Below are 22,111 nucleotides of genomic sequence, written 5' to 3'. Positions count from 1 at the left end.
CAAAGTGGTTGCACAAGTTTAGTGAGGGGTTCTCATAGAGAATCAATGTAAGCAATGTGCCTCAGGATACCAAGACTTCTTTATGAGAAGCACTGGATTGGGGTGACGTCCAGCTGCGGTTAGGAGATGGTCTGAACACTGGATTGTAGGTGAATAACCTTTTAGGGAAGAAAGGCTAAGATAGCATTGCTGTTCCGATGTTTGAACAGGTGCTAGAGCTACTGAAGCAGGAGCAGTAGTCTGTGAGCTATCTCTCTGATCTTCATACGGTATAAAAACACTATGCATACCTGCTAAATATTCAAATTGCTACAAAGGGACAAACTGTAACAGGGTCAATGTGTGGAACTCCGATTACAGGACAGGGTAAATCTGATAATAATTTTATGAGCTATTTATAAGCTATTTATGCAAGTGGCAAAGTCACATGGACCTAGAAACAAACATTTGATTTCATTAAACGTATAATTACTGTTGGTAAGTACATATTATTCTGTGTTTTACATCCGACTGGACAAAGTGGCACTGCAACATTTTTAAAATGGCTAAATCCATAAAGATAATTAGTGATTTCCTTCATTCTTTGCTATATGTGAAACTTGGGGATGATGTGACCTCCATTTACGATAACAGTGAATTTAAACAGACATGAACCCAGTGGTAAAACTAAAATAGCTGTGTATCCGATTAGCCATATTGCTTTGGCGCAGAACAGGAATATACCATCTGCTAAATGAACGCCCCATTAATCCAATCATTTCTGCTGCTTCCACATAAAAATAAATGCATTTGCAGACATTTTCACATCATAGCACTTTACACTTGAGCCTTTATTTAACTGTGATATTATAAATATACACGTAAGAAGGAAATAATTAGATACATAGTTAAACAAAAGAAAAAACATATACATTTGCACACCTGGAGAAGGACCTATTATCAGACTTGTGCAAAAATGAGTTTTGGGCGGTTTGTCCAAATCAAAATCCTTTTAATCCTCACGTGAAAGAATCTATTCATCATACCATAAAAACTAGCCCATCACAGTGGCTGCAACACCTCCCTGATTTGACCATCAATGACCTTCTCAAACAATATGCAAATCTAGTCAAATTCCTCCCATTCATCACATACTATGAAATAACCCCAAAAATACTACACCATGCTTATTATACACCCCTCAAATTATTTTCAATGGGAAATAAAGAGTCAGCAACTTGTTTTAAATTCCCTTCAGATGCCACAGATATGGTTTCTGGGATTGTCCATATAATGTTCCGGAGTACAGTTACATGGTTTTTCAAAAAACATAATCTACCATTTTTCTCAATTTGGCTCCTTTTGGACTATTTACATCAGTGTAGAACTCATGACCATTCTACAGTACTGGAACCAACCAAACACTGCCCCTCCCCCCCCTTTTATTTTTCTTAACCAAACTCCACCATCTTTCTAAGATGGTTAGGATCAACATATTGAAGAATAAAGAATAAATGGTTCAAGAGTTAATCTGGATATTGAAACATTACATTCACACACTGGAGACCTCTTTCAAAAACACTGTAAACAATACATTGGAGTTCTCAGACTGGTATTTAGCTGAACTAGTACCTGGTCGTAACCCCTTACTCAGTTAATCATATGACAGGTAGAGGCAATCTAACATCTCCCATACCCAAAATCTTACTATGTTATTCACAATGGAGAGATTGAGATGTTTTAGACATGTTTAAACTGTTACCTTTTTTATTGTTTGTTTTATACATGTTTAACCCCTTAAGGACACATGACATGTCTGACATGTCATGATTCCATTTTATTCCAGAAGTTTGGTCCTTAAGGGGTTAAACTGTTACCTTTTATATTGCAATAATTAAAGCCAACAGTTCAGATTCCTGAGCGTGTGACACAGATCGAACATGACTGTTGAAGAAAACCTTCCACCAGTATCCTGAGTCACGATGTCCAGACCATTAGGAAACCTCACACTCCTTCACTAATTTAGTTTTTATTTCTATTTTTAATTTGTTTAATTTTAATTTGTTCAGTTAAAAAAAATGGGATTGTATAATATATGCTGCATGTTTTACCGTGTCTATGAATATCAAACGAAATGCCCGAACGAAATACAAAACGCATTCACAACAAAATTGCAATAATAAAAAAAAATAATAATAATAAGATTCTATTCATTCAAGATTTAACTGTGGAGTCATAATTAAATCTATACGACTCCACAGGTAAAATCTCAAGTGGATACATTTATTCAGGATTTTGATGCAGATGGGCCAGCTGAAACAAATTTTGCACAAGTCTAGATATTATACTGTATACGTGTTTTCTGCATATGAAATATTTATGGTTATGAACAGAATATTTTATACATGTATTGTGTAAATTAATTATTTATGGTTATGACATATAAACCTTTGTCATAAGAAATACAAATGGCACATATACATTATTAGATATGGTATATAAATGTTTTATAATTCTGAAACTTAAAAATATATTGATTAATTTTGCCTTTAGCGATGCATTAACTAATGCTTATTTTAACATCTTAAAACTAATTTATCACAGATTGTTTGATACTACTGTAAAAAGTAGGGCTTTGGATTCAAAACTAATTAATTCAATTTAAATTGACTGTAGGAATATAACTGTTAAAACAGAAATATGTATGCAAACAGGTTTAGAAACGCAATTCATTCACTTGACCAGTGACATTTTAACATGTACCATAGGTATGGCTTCTGTGCAGTAAAGACCACCTGACACCATTACGTAAGATTCTTGACAGAATGTTTAATTTCATTGAATTTTATCATCTCATTTTACTCTTTTTATTTTGTATTATAATTATAAAACAGGTGGGATGATTCGAATTCTTATTAACCTGCAATGTGCATATATTTTCTATCTTTCCTTAAATAAAGAATGAAAAATAAATGAGTCCACCTGAAAGGTCCACAAGAAAACAGAGCATTTCATTAGAAAAAGTTATTGGAGATGGTTATCAGTACGGCAGCCACTAGAGGCGCTTCCACTGCACTGACCGATTAAAGCTCAGTCACCATATGCAGAGGTTTCATAGAAATACTGTACATTGATTCAAAGCTTTCCTACAGGGAATTCTGAATGGGTGTGTGGTGCTTGCCGCTCATCTTCATTAGACCCCCAATGCCTCTCTATGAGGAGCATTAGATCGGATCATCACCGAGCGAGAAAACAGTGCCTCCATGACGTGAGGTAGAGACAGTAAGATGTGTCTCTAACTTAGTTTCAAGTGAATTATAGACAACATCCATGCTAGTCCTAAAATCCAGGGATAGGATGCAACCAACAGCATTGGGCATTCCAACAAAGAAGAGGGAGCCTCAGGGCTATAAATAGGTTGGCAAATATTTTATTTATTACATTTCTATTGGAAATGGTGGTAAGGGGGACCCGGAAAGGACAGATTTGTCCAGACTTGTTTTGCTAACACAATATTGTCCTTGTAAAGGACACTATAGGCACCAAAACAATTTTAGCTTAATGATGCTGTTGTGGCATATATATCATGTCCCTACAGTCTCACTGCTCAATTTTCTACAATTTAAGAATTCTGAGAAATTTTAGGTGACTTACTAATAACAATTTGTCAAACTAAAATGGAATTTAGAACAAGAACGGGATTTCTTATTTACACAGACTGATTTCTAAACACTTTTATTGTCGTTTAAAGGCACTTTAGGATGGAGATAAGGGGGGCAGAGAGATTTGGGACGAAAATAAGGATAGTTGGGAGGTATGGACTACAGAGCGGACTTGGCATTATTAATCACTTCCTGACACTCGGAGTAAGGAAAGAAGGAAAAAAAACAATATGTAAAACTCATGCTGTGACACAATATTGGTTGCTCAGTAGGTGTGACAGACAGATTTTGAACATTCTCCCTTGTACGTAGATCTCTTGCAGTGAAGCCCCAGACTATAACCTGACCCACTTAATAAAGCACATGACTCCACAGAACAGTAATGTCAGTGGCTGAAGGTAAAACAAGTTGACTACAAGACAGCACTGCCTCATTAAAGTCACATGTATGCTCTTGGCTGAACTTCTACGTACCACCTAAAGTCTATCATGACAGACTTTAGCAAACCAGTGCAGTTAGTGAATGTGTAGAAATGTGGCAACGGGTGATATAAATAAAGACAACATTAAGGAAAAATTCCAAAAGGAACTGGAACATACAGGAAACAGAATCTTGTACGACTTAACAAAGTATACATTACAATTATTAGAATATGAACTGTCGCAGACAGGTTATCTTTAAGTGTTGCTGAAGAGGAATATGAATTGCACTTATAATGTAATAGCTCAGCTGTCGGCTTTGGCTAATGGTAAGAACATTTCAGCCTGAGCAATTACTTTCCTATGTGCATTAACCAAAGGTGTTAAAAACCTTTGCATTCGTTATCTATGGTCTTGCTGAATTTTCATCTTTCAAATAAAGCATCCACATTGGTGACAGGTACTGAAAGGACAGAGCTCAGTTAAAGTGTCTGATACAAATGGATATTATTATATGTTACCCACTCGTTTCCCCAGTCCAGGCGAGCAGTGATGTGCCGCTTGACGTCCTTCATTCGATCATGAGTCAGATGTCCAACAAGAACCTGCCTTCGTAGGTCCAATATCTCGTTCATGATATGCCCCAGGCGGTGGAAAAGGTCTCCTTCATTTTTCTAGCATAAATACAGAAACAGAAAACAAGGCAGTTGGAAATTGCATCATTCAAAGAGTAACTAGCTTAGACTTCACAGCATTTAGTCTGGTGCCCAATAGGTGCATCCATAAGAGAGTTGAAAATAATGTGTCCTAGCAACAAAACATTTTCATCCTTTACTTTTTCTATTATGGTTCAAAAAATAAGCAAAAATTATGTTTTTAAAACATTTGATCAATTACATGTAGTGAAAAATCCTTCGGAATCAAAACACACATCATACCACAAGCAAAGCATTTTCAACGTTATGAAAGGGAAAGAACCATTAACCAACACATGTTTCAATCACATAAGGTCAGAATAAATGGTAAGAGTATAACCTAAATGGGAACATCAGAGGTATATGAGCACCAAGATCAAAGAACAATACTTTTTCTGCCAAGAGACACTGACGCACATGGCTTTCTCCAAAACATTGCGTCATTTAAACCCTGAATGAGCTAGACTTAGACAAATAGCAATTTAGAGATGCAATTATAGACATACAGAAGCTACAAAAGGGAGATTTAAAATACAACAATGAAATTCTGTGGCCAGTCACATGTGCTTCCCAATCATACTGAATATTTCTAAGTTGCCGGGTACAACTTGCAAGATTGTCTACATATCCCATGTCATGTCGCCAAAGCCCAATGAGAAATTAGGTGCACAGGTGGTGTGCAAATAATAAATATGAGGTTGTCAGAAAGAGGTTTTTTTTAAAGTAAGATGAGTCTCTAACTTAGTTTCAAGTGCATTATAGACAACACCAATGCTAGGCATTCATAGTCCTAAAATCCAGAGATTGGATGCAACCAACAGGATTGGTCATTCCAACAGATTAGTAGCAGAATTACATGAAAGAGGGATAATTCATTGAAATCTTCTTCAACTAAAAGTTAATGTTCTACCTGAACTTGAAAATGAACTCACATTGTGTCATAAAACCACTCATGGGTGTGTCTTATTGCCCTATAAGTAAGAGTAACTCTATCCTAAGCAAATGGGATTGTCATAATCCATATTTTTCAAGGTTTTAGACGTCCATGCTGTTTAGACATGACAAGCTCTTTTTCATCAGGAGCCTTCACCCATGATGATAACTGCTACACCAGAGCACTGCTGCGAGTGTGGTGGAAAACTATAACAATATTCCTATATAATATCAAACAGTCTTGTTCACTTATTTATAATTGATAATGCTTCTACTGCAGATCCATGTTCCGAACCCTTCAACAAAAGTTTAACAGAGAATTCTAAAAAAGATAGTGCTATCTTATCAACATGTTTCATACAGAACTATGTAATAAACGCAATACCACAGAACACTATTACTTGTCTAAATATTCCACTGCAGTCTTTGGAACATGTAAAACTATAAACATTAAACATGTATTATGTTAACTGTTAGATGATTTATATATTCATTCATATTCATATACACAGGGCCACGAGCACTTCTTCTATCACTAATGTGATGTCACATTTCCTGATTCCCGAAATATTTTCTATTTTTTTGATCACAGCGTTTTATGTAAATGTTCGTAGAATGCATGTAATTCTCAGGATTGGACATGTTGGTCTTCTAGACCCCAAATCAATTGTTTGTGAACATTTAGGTGGATCCAATTTTAAAGGCAGACACATTCATTTAAAAATAATCTTACACATAGATCATTGCAGCCTTAGCACAGGTGTTTTGTAATGTTGAGACAGGCAATAGTTCACAATCCAACACTACATGTTTGACAACAAATAAAAGGAAACTGAGCCAGATTGAACAATGTCCTTCCTCCAATATGTATCATTTTGTTACTTTGGCCTCAACAATAAGATTATGGAGGATACTTGATTAATTTCTCTCACCACATAAAGCTGCTTCCACATTGTGCCCCAGTCTCTCAGCGTAGAAGTCATCTCTGTAATAACCGCATCTTCTGTAGGTACCACCATCTCGAATTGCCTTTGGACAGAGAGAAAACAAATGTATTTTAATGTAATAAGTATGCTATAATTTACCATAGTGCATCAATAGTTATCCATTATCACCACCAAAACTACTATAATGGGTGAGATGACACTTCTAGCAATGTAAGAAATCAAGAAAATCAGCTATACAAGACGGACCAGAATGGTGAAGGTGATTTTAAAAAGTTCCAGGAAAGTGGGTCAGAGTTCTAAAAGTGGCACAATCACCACAGAATACAAATGAATAAGCAACAAAATTCCATAGGTTCTAATCGTGATTGTTCAAGATTTTGAAAACTTTTCGATATGTAACTCCTGCTGTAGTCCACCATGTATGAACTACAAGGATCTGCAGATCATACTTTACTTTCCACCACTAGGAGATGCAAAAGACCAACTATATTACTTAAGCTTCAGTGTATATATATTCAAGTGATGATATGAACCAAATGAATAATGCTATTTAACTTGTATGTAAAGTTACATACAAAATATTTTAGAACAAAATAGCTCTCAGATTGAATTAAGTTTAAGGCTTGATGACGAAATGTTGTATATAATTTTGTTAACCTGATCCTGAATAACATTCTTACATCTTATTTGCACTACTTTGTGAAGCCTTTAGAATTTGAATTATTTGAATACTCCAAAGGGACTGCGAAACCCTTCCATGGTGCTCCAGGAGTGGTAGCAGACCCTATTGTGTTCTCTGAGGGGAATTAAGATCATAACAGGTCAATAGCATGTTTTCACAAATTATTTATACAAAAGAACATAACTTTGCTAAACCTTAATGGCTTTCAGTTTGTGGAGTTTGCATTTATCTGCTGGCCGCCATGTATGTGTGCGGGCTATAGAATTTTGTGAAATGTGCCAAACCATAGATTAGCTGTGGACACATTAAATAGAATGTAGAATAAAGTCTTCACATTAATAATGCCTCTGTCCTTGCCTGACGACAGACGACAATCCTAATTTCCCAAAATGAAGTCTATATTAACATATTTACATAATATTATTTACATAATACACGAGTGGAATTAAAAACTAAAATGTTACTTTGGCTCTCGACACGCGGTATGTGCAAAGATAATCTACTAACCCATGAGCACATATTTTATTAAAGCTGCTGCAGGTTGATCGAATTTCTCGATGCCATTATTAAATGAGGGCTGTCGAGATTTCGTTTTTTCATATCCAGTAATATAAGTTCAGTGCCTTGAGTCTCTTTTGTTGCAAGTACACATTTTTATTCAGCAGCCGAACGTTCACAAATGTCCAGCATGTCCTGCTTCTGGCAACAATTCAGATGGTAACTGGGATCTGCTTTAATAAGGTGACTAGAGTTTACATATCTATCTATGAACGTGGCATTTTCACATAAAATTATTTTAAACAATTGAAATCAAACTATTATCATCCCTTTAAAAAAGTCTACAACACAACAAAGGGAAATCAGTAGGGGCACACAATATACTGTGTTCTCTTGTGTAGATATGCACTATATTAATCCATTTGTCAATCCATTTGACAGTCAATCCAATGGGGCAAGCACATGATCCTTGGGGCATTTTTTAAGGTCCAGGCAGTCCAGGCAGTCCAGGCAGTCCAGGCAGTAAAGAAAATCTTTTGATGCAAAACTAGCTCCTTCAGACCCCACTTGGCTATTGACTAGTAGCGTATTCAAATCTTTTCCCCATGAGCAGCTTTAACCCCTTAAGGACCAAACTTCTGGAATAAAAGGGAATCATGACATGTCACACATGTCATGTGTCCTTAAGGGGTTAAAGGAAGTTGGTATTAATATTCGGCAATGTATTTTAAAGACTGCACTTAGTTCAGCAAGTTTCTTTAGATTAAAGCCCTGTATTATGTAGTGTGGCGGAACCAGCCCGCCACTTGTGCCTGGAGAGGACTGCTTGCCAGCCTCTTGCCCTGTGATTATGGTCCCTGGGAGGTTTGGCCCTTGAAATAACTGATGGGCATGTTGTATTGTAGTATGCTGCTACTGGCCCTTTAAGAACCATCTGGGGACATACTGTGGAGTTACTGGGTGGCCACCATTTCATGTATCAGAAGCACATGGTGAGAACAATGGATGGCTGCCATTTTAACTCACAGACACTGTTGTGACTTTTCTACACGGTGCCATCTCGCCGGTATTTGGTGCACAAAGACATCGTGCAGTAGTTTTAAACTATACAGGGCACCAGGGCCGGCGCCACCTGTAAGGCGACCTAGGCAGCCGCCTAGGGCGCAACTTAGCAGGGGGCACCGGATCCCTGCACCCGGTCATCACCGGTGCGTCTCCTCATGCTGCGCCGCCTGAGCGCTTTAACAAGCCCCAGGCGGCGCAGCACTGCTGTGCAGGGGCAGCCGGATTTGAGTGACCGGCAGGAGGGAAGCGCAGAGCGCTCCCTCCTGCCGGTCTCTCAATGTAGCGTGGCCGGGCGGCGCGGAACGCGGGACAGGTACCTCTGTTTCCTGTACCCGGCCACCGGCGGACTGACAGGAAGTGCTCACTTCCTTTCAGTCCGCCGACGGCCGGGTACAGGAAACAAAGGTTCCTGTCCCGTGTTCCGCGCCGCCCGGCCACGCTACATTGGCAGGAGGGTAAGGACCACTGGGGGAGGAGGAAGGGGGGACACTTAGGACCACTGGGTGGGAGCAGGAGGGGGGGACCTAAGCTAAGGACCACAAGGGGGGTGGAGGGGACTAAGGACCACAAGGGGTGGAGGGGACACTAAGGATCACTGGGGGAGGAGGGGGGGGACTAAGGATCACTGGGGGGAGGAGGGAGGGACTAAGGACCACTGGGGGATTAGGCAGGGGGGACACTAAGGACCACTGGGGGAGGAGGGACACTAAGGACCACTGGGGGAGGAGGGGGGGAGGACCACTGGGGGAGGAGGGGGGGAACTAAGGACCACTGGGGGAGGAGGGGGGACTAAGGACCACTGGGGGAAAAGGGGGGGACTAAGGACCACTGGGGGAGGAGGGGGGGACTAAGGACCACTGGGGGAGGAGGGGGAGGGGACACTAAGGATCACTGGGGGATGAGGGGGGGGACTAAGGACCACTGGGGAGAAGGAAGGGGGACTAAGGACCACTGGGGAAGAGGGGAGGGGACTAAGGACCACTAAGGGGGGAGGGGACTAAGGACCACTGGGGGAGGAGGGGACACTAAGGATCACTGGGCGAGGAGGGGGGGGACACTAAGGAACACTGGGGGAGGAGGGGGGCAGTAAGGACCACTGGGGAAGAGGGGGGGAGTAAGGACCACTGAGGGAGGAGGGGGGAAGGTCCACTAGGGGTTTGCCAGAGGGAGGACCACTAAGGGGGGAAGAGGGGAAGGGCCACCAAAGGGGGGGGAAGGGAGGACCACTGAGGGAGGGAGGACCAATAAGAGGGGGAGGGGGAGTGAGAACCACTAAGAGGGGGAGGGGGGAGTGAGAAGACCACCAAGGGGGGACTGCAGAGGGACAGGGGGCCAATGGAGAACACTGAGGGACAGGAGGGAAGGGGAAATCACTAATTGACAGGAGGGGAGAGCACTATGACATTTAAAAAATTAAAAAATAAAGAGCTGCTCCCCTCTCTGTCCCTATCCTACCCCACAACCCCTCTCTTTTACACTACACACATACACAATTCATCCCCTCCCCCACACACACAGAAACATACAATGCATCCTTACACACAGACACACCCGAAACACACAATGCATCCCTTACGCTCACACAAACACTCATTCTCTTACACACAGAAACAAAATGCATCTCTTACACACTCAATGCACCCCTTACAGACACACACTGCATTCAATTACATACACAGAAACACACCTTGCATCCCTTACACACACACACACACAGAAACATACAATGCATTCCTTACACGCAAACACACACTGCATCCACTATACACACTACATCCCTTACACAAATTGGTATCCCTATAAACTATAAGAACACACACATTACATCCTCTACAATAACACATAAAACATCCCCTACACACATACACTCCACTACCTGTGAGAGAACTCATGGGTGGGCCATGTAGGTTGATTTATGTGTGGGCATTGTAGGCATACTCACGGTCAAGCCCTGGGGGCCCAGACCTTGAGCTGTGTAAGGGGCCCCAAAAAATGGCGCTGCTTCCTGTTCTACACCAGATCTGTGGAGCCAGACTGAGCCCATCATCAGCCTATTGTCCTCATCTGGTGGTAAGTAGGCAATCCAATATATTATTAGTGGCACTAATCTCTAATTTACCTCACATTAAATGGATACTATAGTTACCAGAAGCACTACAGCTTAATTTAGTGGTTCTGGTGTCTACAGCCTGTGCCTGTAGGCTTTTTAATGTAAACACACTGTCTTTTCAGATAAAAGACACTTTGTGCAGACTGACGTTGGCCCATATGGCAGAGCATATGAGCGGGGCATTGTGATGTCACATGGTGGGCAGGACATATGGGGGGGGGGGTGGCACATTTTTTTTTGCCTAGGGCGGCAAAAATCCTTGCACCGGCCCTGCAGGGGACACATTATACAGTTATTATTTTTTATTTTATTTATTTTTTGTTGTGCATATCATCATTACATATATGCTTGTCATGTCCCAAAAGCAATTGATGAGCTGGATATCATATCATGCATTGAAACACATTTAGGACATTTAGATATTACTTGCACATTTTTAAGAGGTTAAGTTGAGTAGGTACTAGCTATAATCTGTATATGTTCTGCGGAATCTGCATTAAACTGTATCTTCCAAACTACTGAACAGATCTGGGTGAATTTTGGATATGTGGTTCACCCAGATCCCCCGGTTCCAAGGATATATATGGGGTTATTGCATGTTTTGGGGTCCCTGTGATATGTTTTAATAAACTGTATTCCTCTGCTTGTGATAATTATATTACCCATTGTGTTCAGTAATCATATCACAGGCAGAGGGGAGGATTTTGTGTGGGAGTGTCTGTGTGTATTGTACGCATTGATTGGTTGTTCTGTAAAACCCTGTGGGCTGTACTATGTTTGTGGATTGGGAATAAAAGAGGCTGTATGTGCCAGTACAGTCAGATTCTGCTTAACCCTCAAAACGAAGTGTCGTCTCGTTATTGGGAGAATTGGATTGTATGCTGACTCCCAGGAGTGTAAACCTTTCGTATGGTTTTTCCTGTTCAGCTGTTTCCAGGATTCGTGTAGTTTGCAGTTCGGGAGATTGGTGCTTACAGTCTGGAAAGGGGAATATCGCCTAAACGGTTTTAACCTCTGGTGAGCAAAACGGTCCGTTACATGTAGTATTCAAGCTCATTCTGAGATAAGAGCGGCACTTTGAATTTCCTGTGGATGGCAATTTATTGAAAGATAAAACTTTGGCTTTGGATGAAGGTAACGGGATATATTTAATGATGTATGCAATGACATACACAGCCCACTGACACACTGATATATAAACTGATATTGCAGAGTACATTCCACCTCAATAAATATGTTTAAGACTTTTTCAGAATGATGCTGTGAAGGAAAATAAAGCCTCCCATTAGCCAGAGGACGAGCGGCAAAGATATGGAGATCTTGTTTCTCATTAAAACACAGCCAATAGGGCTGTATAGAGAAACGCCTCAACTAATTAGGAATTGAAAAACCTATTTTTCTATTTATTGTGGTAAAGTCACTTTTGTTGAGTTTTTTAATAAAGATCAAAATATGATGTATGCGGGGTGGGGGGTGGAGCCTAACAGCCACTCTGACCAGACATTATTTCTAGTTGCTTTGTAGTCATTGTCTTGATTTTCACATGATTTTCTTTTTTTTTTCTTCCGCTTGCTGGATTTGGCTTCAGATTTTATTAAGATTTTATGCTGCCCTCTTTCTTTATTTACCTCAGCAACTAAGAAAAACAACATTAAATCAGTATAAAAGGAAACCAGTAAATAACATGAGATGTATATCTTCCTAGCAACAGGAACAGCTTCATCTTCATAGCATAATAGGCGGTGTCCAGTGTACTACTTCCTCTTTCTTTGCTGCTCCCTCAGTTAAGTGACACTGGGTCCTACGCTTCTTAACTGTGGGATCTTTTACTTTTATTCATATCATTACTGTGGTTAATATATAGTTGTTATTATTATTATAGTTATTACATCTTTATAATATTCATATTTATAAATATATTTAGTTACTTAGTTTTAACTTAATTCGATTTATTTACTACATTTGCTTCAGTTATATGCTTTATTGTATATCCTTTGATAAGTTATTTCCCCTCTGACCTCCCTGGCCCCAAGATTACCATCAGTTGGGGCTCAGGGACGTCTTTAAGGATCTTTATTCCCTGCATAGCGCTATCACACGTTTTTTTTTCCTTCATTCATCTGTCTGGCCGCCACTCTGACCCCTACTGCCAGAAATCTAAGTTGGGGTTTAGTTATAGTGGCGGCCGGACAGCTCCTATGTTTTCCTATTACAATTGCTATTTTATTTCACTATTGTGATTACTGTCATTCCCTTACCCTGTTTATTTATTTTTTACTTGAGGGTTACTCAGTCCTTTCCTTTAGGTATTATTTTACTTTATTCATTCCCTTAGGCGTGTTTGTATATTTATGATGCAGTCTGACAGGATCTTTCTGTGCCTTCTGGGATAACAGCAAACATGCAGATTGCTTTAGTTGTCTCTCCAGGTATCTCTGGAGATGAGGCTGATTTTTTTTCTGCTGATTTTACTGCTCCTGCTTATATGCAGGCTTTAATTGACACTTCCATGTCAAAAGCAATGACATGGTGTCAGTGATAGGGGTTATGTCCTATTCACTTTGACAGATATTTTCCCAGGCCCTGTTACAGGCACAGAGATTGGCTCAGCCGACTACTCAGGTGGCAGTACCAATACTCACACCTTCGCTGTTTCAGCCTGGCTGCAAGGCCTCATAGAAGGCTAAACACAGTGCCATACATGTCACGGATGGTGCAAAAGAGCCACTAGCCAGGCAAAATAGACTAGACTTTGGAAAAGGGCAAACTCCCAACTGATATTGAGGAGGAGTTACCTGAGTTCTTTATGGAGGATTCAGAGTATCTCTCTGATCCTGATTCTGAAATTACTGCTGGAGAGGATGCTAATCCCGCATGGGATACGTGTCCTATTAAACCTACCAAGATTGAGGTAAATCATGCTGCCTCAGCGGACAACGATAAGATCTTGGACCCTCAAGGTGAACTCCTATTCGAACCGGATGACCAATGTCACCCAGTGGTCTCCTCAGATCACGTAGCCAAGTATATTGCATCCAAAGTATGCAAGCCTTTTGAAAAGGCAAAGTAAAATAAATTGCGGGCTGAATGTCCACGCCGAACAGTCCCTGGTGACGCATGTAAAACACTCGATCCTAAGATCATTCAATTCCTGAGTAAGACAGGAGGAAGCCTACTAAAGGCTTAGATTTTTCATTGCAAAACTGTCAAGATAAAATCCTGGACATCTTGGGCCCAGCAGCCAAGATCTTTGAAGCAGTAGATGATTATCTAGAATTAGATCGTACCACCTTAAGTGGTTGGATCCAGAGAGTGATCTGTTAAGTTGGCAACGCCAACACTGCGGTTGCCACAGAATTCCGCAAATTGATCTTGCTCAAGATTGAGCCCAAACATGTAACTATGGCTCTGAACGAGCCGGACACACAAGCAAAAGTTTTTTTCTTTGGGGACAACTTTGTGAAAGAATACAGCTCCTTTCTCCACACATTGACTGCTCTAGATAAAGCGCAATCCAAGATGCACAAGCTATTTAATCCTAGAGTTTTTACTGGGGCCAGAAAAGCCAAGAGCCATCTGTCCGGCTGAATAAACAGAAGTTCTTTTAGACAGAACCAAGGCTCTTATACTGGTCGAGCCAATTTCTTTGAACAATGCACTATACAAACCTTTTTACCCCAATGTGGTCGACCCTGCGTTGTTAGTGGCCTAAAAAGTGCTCCTTCAGGATGAAGACCTTATGGTAAGTCTTCACAATCTCCATTCTTCCATGCTGATAGTGGATTTCATCAGATGCTCAGGTTCTTCACACTGTGAAAGGGTATGGCATAGCCTTCCTTTCTCTACCTGTTTAATGTTCCCCATTGAGGGAAATTGTTTTTTCCCAACGAGATGCAGACCTGACTGATGCGCAAACAAGCCATCGTAGAGATTTTGGCTCATACCCTGGGTTACATGAGCAACCTTTTCTTGGTTTCCACCCAAAAAAGGCAAAGGTGTCCGTCCATTGATAGATTTGAGACCGCTCAACGGTTATGAGGCATATCCGCACTTCCAAGATGGAAGGAGTGCATTGTTTAAGGGATCTTCTCCAACCAGCAGATTGGATAGCCAAATTGGATCTGTAGGATGCTTAGCTCACAGTGCCAATTGCAGTTCCACATTGAGATTCCACCAAGATCAAGAACGTCCTGCAGTTCACATGGCAGGGCAGGAAATAGAGGTTCAGGTGCCTCCCATTCGGACTATCTTTGGCTCATGAAACCTATGGTCGCCCTGCGAGTCGAGGAGTACATCTTATAATATATTTAGACAGCCTTTTTATTCTGACTCAGTCTATTCAATTAATCTGGACACACCTTGCATGGACTTTGACTCTGTTAGAGAACCTAGGCTTACTGATCCCATGCAACAAATGAAATCCCTAGGTTTTATTGGGTTATTGTCGATTCTACCATTCAAACTCTACACCTTACGATGGCAAAATTAGCCAATATCAATAAGGAGATAGGCGAACACTAGAAACCTCTCAACTCTCAAACAACTGTTGAGAATTATAGGCCTTCTAGCGGCATCTATACTGGCCATTTTTCCAGGTCCTCTTGGCTATCGACACAACGACACATACGCATAATACAACGATTACAAGCTTCATCTCAAGGGCAGCGCATAATACACAGATACGTTAACTCTGGACTCAGAAGCGAAGAATGGACTCCAATGGTGGTTTCTTCACATGGAAGGTTGGAATGAACGCACCATATTCTATACAGATCCAGATTTGATCATCAAATCCACCAGGGGCAGATGATCAGATCTGGAATCGATACTCCACATCAATTGTTTGGACCTTCTGGCCGGATCCTTTGCAGTCCGCAGTTTCTCCCCAACTCAAGTCCAATATGCTATTCTTTTGAAGATGGAGCACATGTCAGCTGTCCGCTACATCAATCACCTGGAGGCACAAAATACTAAATTCTGACCTACATGGTTCGCAATTTCTGTCAATTTTGCCTGATGCACAGCATTTCAGTCACGGCAGAATACATTCAAAGTCTCTCCAGCACTACGGCGGATTGGTATGCATGCCACCTCAGAGATTGGCATTTGGATTCCACGGTCTTCCAAGACATCTGGAACCTATGGGGTCTATTGGAAATAGACCTTTTTGCTTCTCGTTTGTATGCTCAACTTCCCTCATTTGGAGACCAGATCCGACAGCACTGGCTACAAATGCTTTCTCCTACGATTGGTCTTCTTCAAGGAATTACACTTTTCTGCCCTTTGCACTGATTGCCCATTGCCTTTTCCATCTATGTGGCCAATCCCGCATCCTGGTGACAGTGGCTCCTCTATTGCTGTCCCAACCATGGTTCTCTCCTCTTCAGGAGATGGCTATAGACCTTCCACGTCTACTTCCACCTCTCGAGTGCCTTCTTCAGGATACGGTCTGCCTCATCCCCTTGTTCTCCAAAGTCTCCTGCATCTCATGGTGTGGTTGATTTCAGGGCACTTTGGTCGGTCGAGGGAGTTCCGCAATCAACTCTCCGACTTATCGAGGGCGCATGGGTACCCAACATAAGACAGGCTTATAAATCTGCAGATTAAATTTGGATTGTATATCGGCTCCTTTTATGTATGTCCTCCATTTTCTGACTTCTATGTATGATGAAGGTAAAGCCTATTGCACTGTGAACCTTGCCGACCTTACCGATTGTCCGTTTTAGCTGGTCATCAAAGTTCCAATGGAACGCATATCGGTTGACATCCTGTCCTATGTTGACTTCTCTGAGGAATTTGTTTTGCTCATCCACCCTTACCACAATACTCTATCTTGTGGGATGTCTCTATTGTCTTGAATTTGTTTTCTTGCAAGAGGGTTTCTGATGTACAAGCTCTTGATGTGGTTGCTCGTCCCTTTACTCCAGAAGGTGTCCTCTTTGACATTTCTCGGAGGACAAAAACCCTTTTTTATCCAGATTTCCATGATAGATCTCTTCTTTGCCCTGTTGCATGCTTATGGGAGTATGAACTTCGTCCCACTACGTTACGGAATCCTTTGAAACAGGAACTCTTCATCTCCTTCCAAAAGTCATGTCTTCCGGTGTCTACCTCTACCGTAGCCCAGTGGGTCAAATACATTATGTCTCTAGCAGGTATTGATACCTATGTGTTGCGCCTCATTCGGCTTCCTCAATTGGTTGTCGCTTGGAGGATATTATGAGAGTCTACATTCCATGATTTCTACTTTATACCCATTCACCACTTCACATGAAACATAATTTCACAGCTTTAAACTAGCATAATAGGAGCCTCCATGTCTTAATTAAATACACAGATTTTACTATTAACATGATGTAAAGTCATGATTTTAATAATGACACAGAAGCGATTATTATCCCTCCCTCCCATCCCTGGAGGTTTGGTCTTCTCTTGGTAAGTTGACTTCATGGTAAGTCTTTTTTAAATACTGGGTTTTATCCTTGTTAATGACTGTCAAGAGCTTAAGGTTTGACTAAACTGAATTTCATGTTGTGTGTATATATCTGATATTCCATGTAATGCAATTTTATGCATAAATCCAGTTTTATACTTGGATATTACCATGTTTTCCTCTCTCTTTCAGCTTGACTTCAAAGTCCAGGTTAGGGCTCGCATACCCTCTTAGTGGAGCCCCCCTGTTCATTTGGATTTGCTGTCCTTTTTCTGGATCGCAAGAAAGAGGAAGTAGTATACTGGATACCACCTATTATGCTATGAAGAGGATGCTGATTGGCTGTTCCTGTTGCTAGGAAGATATACATCTCATGTTATTTACTGGTTTCTTTTTATACTGATTTAATGTTATTTTTCTTTGCTGCCGAGGGAAATAAAGAAAGAGTGCAGCATAATGCTCGCCTCCGTGTCATTAATAAAATCATGACTTTACATCATGTTAATAGTAAAATCTGTGAGTTATTATCCGTTATTGATTAATGCCTTTTTTCTATCAACCTGCTGCTAGACAACAGACCCGGGTGTAAAGGCCTCCGCCAGCCTGCAGCTACGTGCGACAAGAAGCTCTATAGCAGAGTGTATAGCTAGCTATACCCTTCTTGGTACAATGTACTTAAGATGTGTCGGTACTCACAGAACCCCACTGCAGTTGCGAGTATAGATATTCATGACATCGGGACTCTATTTCAATGCCACTCGACAACTAGAGCATGGTTTTATGAAACATAGGTCATGTCAAACTAACCTAATTGCATTCTACGAAGAAGTAAGTAGAAATATAGATCAGGGCGTTGCAGTGGATGTGATCTACTTGGATTTTGCCAAGGCATTTGATACGGTTCCTCACAATAGGTTAGTCTTCAAACTAAAAGAAATTGGTCTAGTTAAAAATATTCTTGTTCTTGGATAGAACATTGGCTTAAGGATTGAGTACAGTGAGTTGTCATAAATGGTAACTTTTCAAGCTGGACAAAAGTGGTAAGTGGTGTCCCTCAGGGTTCTGTTTTGGGACCGCTTCTATTTAACATATTTATAAATGATCTTGAAATGGGCATTGCAAGCCATGTATCAGTGTTTGCAGATGACACAAAACTTTGTAAAGTAATAAAATGTGAGCAGGATATTGCCTTGCTGTTGTCTATGTATCTGTGTGTATCTGGGTATAGGTATATAGGTATCTGTATTTATGCAAATGTATAAATCTGTGTACGCTTGGGTGTAGAAGTAGGTATGTGTCACTCTATCGAATTTGTAAATGTGTGTATCTGTGTTTGTGCAAATGTATGTCTCATGTTTTCTAACTAGAGCATTAGTTGTGAGTTACTCTACAGTATGTAAAATCAATCAAAGGCTAAATATCCATCAGGGATAGATCACTTTGTGAAAGGGAACGAGAAGTCATAGATAGAAGGCTAATGGCTTATCAGTACACTCCATTCAGAGTATGTTACTAAGCTTTCCAATAACTCAGCACTTGTACGACAAGTCATTTAATGAGACAATCAATATGGAGATACAGATAGGTGTTCTCATTAGAAAACATTTTAACCACTGCAAATGTATTGGTTCTAACACGTCATTGCAGAATATATTCTGTAATGTATAGATGTTATGGAATGCACGTGTTTGATTGTTTATGTAAACGACAGAAATAAAATAAAATGAAAAAGAAATTAAATAGAGAACTATTTTTATTTTTTTGGAAGAGACTTGCTTTACACAAGTCATAATTCATTAACACCTAAGATTGTATTTACCTGTAGGCAGTCTGTTGATACGCTGCTACTTTGTGTTGACACAATGTTAATGTACAATCAGATTGCTATAGTAAAAATATGTGGTTCACCAGCATTTTTGGATTTGGTGCAAAACTGATGTTGAAATGAAGCTTTGGACATTTAGTACCCATAGACATCTTGAAGGTTTGAAACAAATCAGGTTCCTTTTGTTATGTATCTGTTTATTTTCTATTTTGCCCAGGGCATTATGTAGTAAGTGTTGTCTATTTCACTTTAGAAATATAACATATTAGTCAAAATAACACATTGAGACTGTAGTGATGCAATTAAAAAATACTACTTCATTGCCCCTCTAATTGCCTCAAGAAAAGTATTTTGAATATGGACTTTGTTATTTTTTTATTGGTATAATTTTATAACACTTATTTGTTTCAGTAGCATTGCCGCTCTTAACCACTACTCCTGCAAGTCTGCTCAAGTAAAAAGTTTCAAGGAAAACAGGAAAAGAAATTATTCTCACGCTTTAATAGTTTTCTCTGGTTTACTCGACCTTTACCGTTGTTTTGAAATATTTCAATTGATTCACACTCCCTGTAGAATTTTCAGTCCAGGTGCAATTTATATAAACAGCATGCACATACTTCATATGTTTAATACCATATGGGTGTAGTGAAATAAAAAAAATAAAAAAATTAAATCGTTATGCAGAAGTAGCAGCTCGTAATATATTCATCAAAAGAGTTCCTTCTCCCATCTGTCATGAGCTGTGCAAGTAAAAACACAATGTGATTCATAGATAGAGCTGCATAGTCTAACTGCTGGTGGGCAAATTTGACTCATACTTACTGTTTTTTTTTTTTTACAAGTGTGAAACAAAATACCTTTGACAATGACGTACAAGAATAAAATGCATGTCAAGGCTCTCAAAAGCCATCATAATCCCGATGAAAATGATTATGTGTTCACATAGAATACACCTACCCTTTGTTCTTCACGCAAGCATTCTTGAGGTGCACGTAACTGGAAGGAAAAATTCCCTGCGCCATAAAGAAGAGACAAGAGATCATATCAGTTCTGCACATAATGGAACAGATTTTATCGTTGGCATCACGCGTGACAGACCTTATTGCAGAGGAGAAAAATGTAAATGGTGAGAACGATACATGTAGATACAGATAAGGATATTGGGCCTATGGGTAAGTCCTTTATGATCAAAGAATGAGGAAGCAGTAACATAATCGAACAGTAAAAACGTTATTCAATAAATACAGAAATTTCCATAATACTGGTATATGTATTACCTCCTCAATAACTAATGACATACTACGTATCTCATTAAATAACAAATGGCAAAATAATGAGGAAGTCACTATAAAACCAGACAGTACACGTCTTATTTAATAGATATGGGTGAATCCCCAAATATAGGCATTATTATTACTTCCTTTATAACCAGTGATATGGATGTCATGATCTACATTCTTTTTCATAAAATCTGGTAAATGGCGTTTAAACAATGTTCTATTGATGACGTGGCAACAATGTATCCATGGTTTTATGCAATATACCAATTCAATTTTATAGACAAATAAGTACAAACGGTAGTAATGACTATACTCTCCCCAAAGCTTATGGTCCTTAGGGAATGAAGGACCTTAAAACACAACAAGATTATTGAATAAGATGAGAATTATCAGTAATTCAGTTGTCGTTAGATGATTTAGTCATAGGCATCTTTAATATATCAAATCGCCAAGGGGCTTAAGAGGTCACGTGAAAGTGAGTTCCAGAGATAAGGCAAAGTTGGAGAAATATCTTGTTTTCATACGGGTGTAGTTAAGGTTGCCCAACCCACCCTGTTTGTCTAGATACGATATTTTTTTTTTAGGCCCTATCCAAAGAAACAAAATGTATTTAAGAAAACTGATGGACTTGGCAGCACTAGAAGAGGTGGTAAAGGAAGGCAAGAGATGTCTCACAATAATATCTTTGGTAATAATTACATGTTGCAATAGAGCAAAATGTATAAAGAATAGGGAGACTAGGGCCTTCAAAGGGACAATGTGGTCCCGAGCGGACAGCCTACGGCCGACAAGTCACCTGTACCTCTGCCCGAGCCCAGGACTACTGCCGGACTCCAGCAATCATCCAGGGATCATCAAGTGATAATCTCCAGTGTTCATTATTCATGAACTTTCCAATTGATGAGGACTGATTATCTATACAGAGGGTTGAGATCCAACCATTTCAGCAACTTTTTGCCTTTCCCCTTTTTTTTGGTATCATTCATTTTTTCTTTTCTTTTTATACAGTTTTTTTTCCCATTATTATCCATATGGATCATCTATATCCATTCTAGCAAGTGGACTTGATACATACATATTTTATTTCTTTGTTTCTTTTTTACTTTTGCCTATTTCTATTTTTTTATTTTATTGTATTATTAGTATTATAATTATTTTTTCAGTATTGTTTTTTTTTTTTTTGCATTTTTGCATTAGCCTGTGTGTACACATACTCTACTTTAATGAGTCAGTGGGTGGATCCAATGGAGTCATTACCTGTGATTATGATCTTCTTTGTATCAATTACTTGTTGATTGTTTATTGATTTAAGCTTTTTCTGATAAATTTGTATACAGCCATTCTAATGCAACTATAGGTATGGATTTAGTGATTTATGGGCTTTATGAGTGTACATAGTAACTCTGTGTTTTCCCCCTTCCATTTGTAATGGAAATATAAGTTTTGATTAACTTTTTTTGCAGTACTTTGAGTACAGTATTTCTTCAATTATTTGATTATATTTTTGGAGGTTTATTTAGAGGGTGACCTCAATACCTGCAACTATCCCCTTGCAGAGTGCCAACATCATGTATTTGTTTGAA

General features: G+C 39.7%; 1 protein-coding gene across 2 annotated transcripts in view; it reads right to left on the bottom strand.

Moving 5' to 3' along the window:
- The window catches only part of DOCK4 (dedicator of cytokinesis 4), a 352,968-nt gene that overhangs the window by 215,991 nt on the left and 114,866 nt on the right, over nt 1-22,111 (bottom strand). For both annotated transcript variants that reach the window (XM_063446880.1, XM_063446881.1), the window contains exons 4-6: nt 20,206-20,261; nt 6,621-6,717; nt 4,586-4,734 (exon numbers count right to left, since the gene is read on the bottom strand). In XM_063446880.1, coding sequence (XP_063302950.1) covers nt 4,586-4,734; nt 6,621-6,717; nt 20,206-20,261 — 302 coding nt within the window. The remainder of the gene's footprint in view (nt 1-4,585; nt 4,735-6,620; nt 6,718-20,205; nt 20,262-22,111) is intronic.

This window comes from Pelobates fuscus, chromosome 3, assembly GCF_036172605.1.
Source record: "Pelobates fuscus isolate aPelFus1 chromosome 3, aPelFus1.pri, whole genome shotgun sequence".
Taxonomy (NCBI): Eukaryota; Metazoa; Chordata; class Amphibia; order Anura; family Pelobatidae; genus Pelobates; species Pelobates fuscus.
The sequence above is the reverse complement of the archived record's forward strand: the minus strand, read 5'-3'. Positions and strand labels throughout refer to the sequence as shown.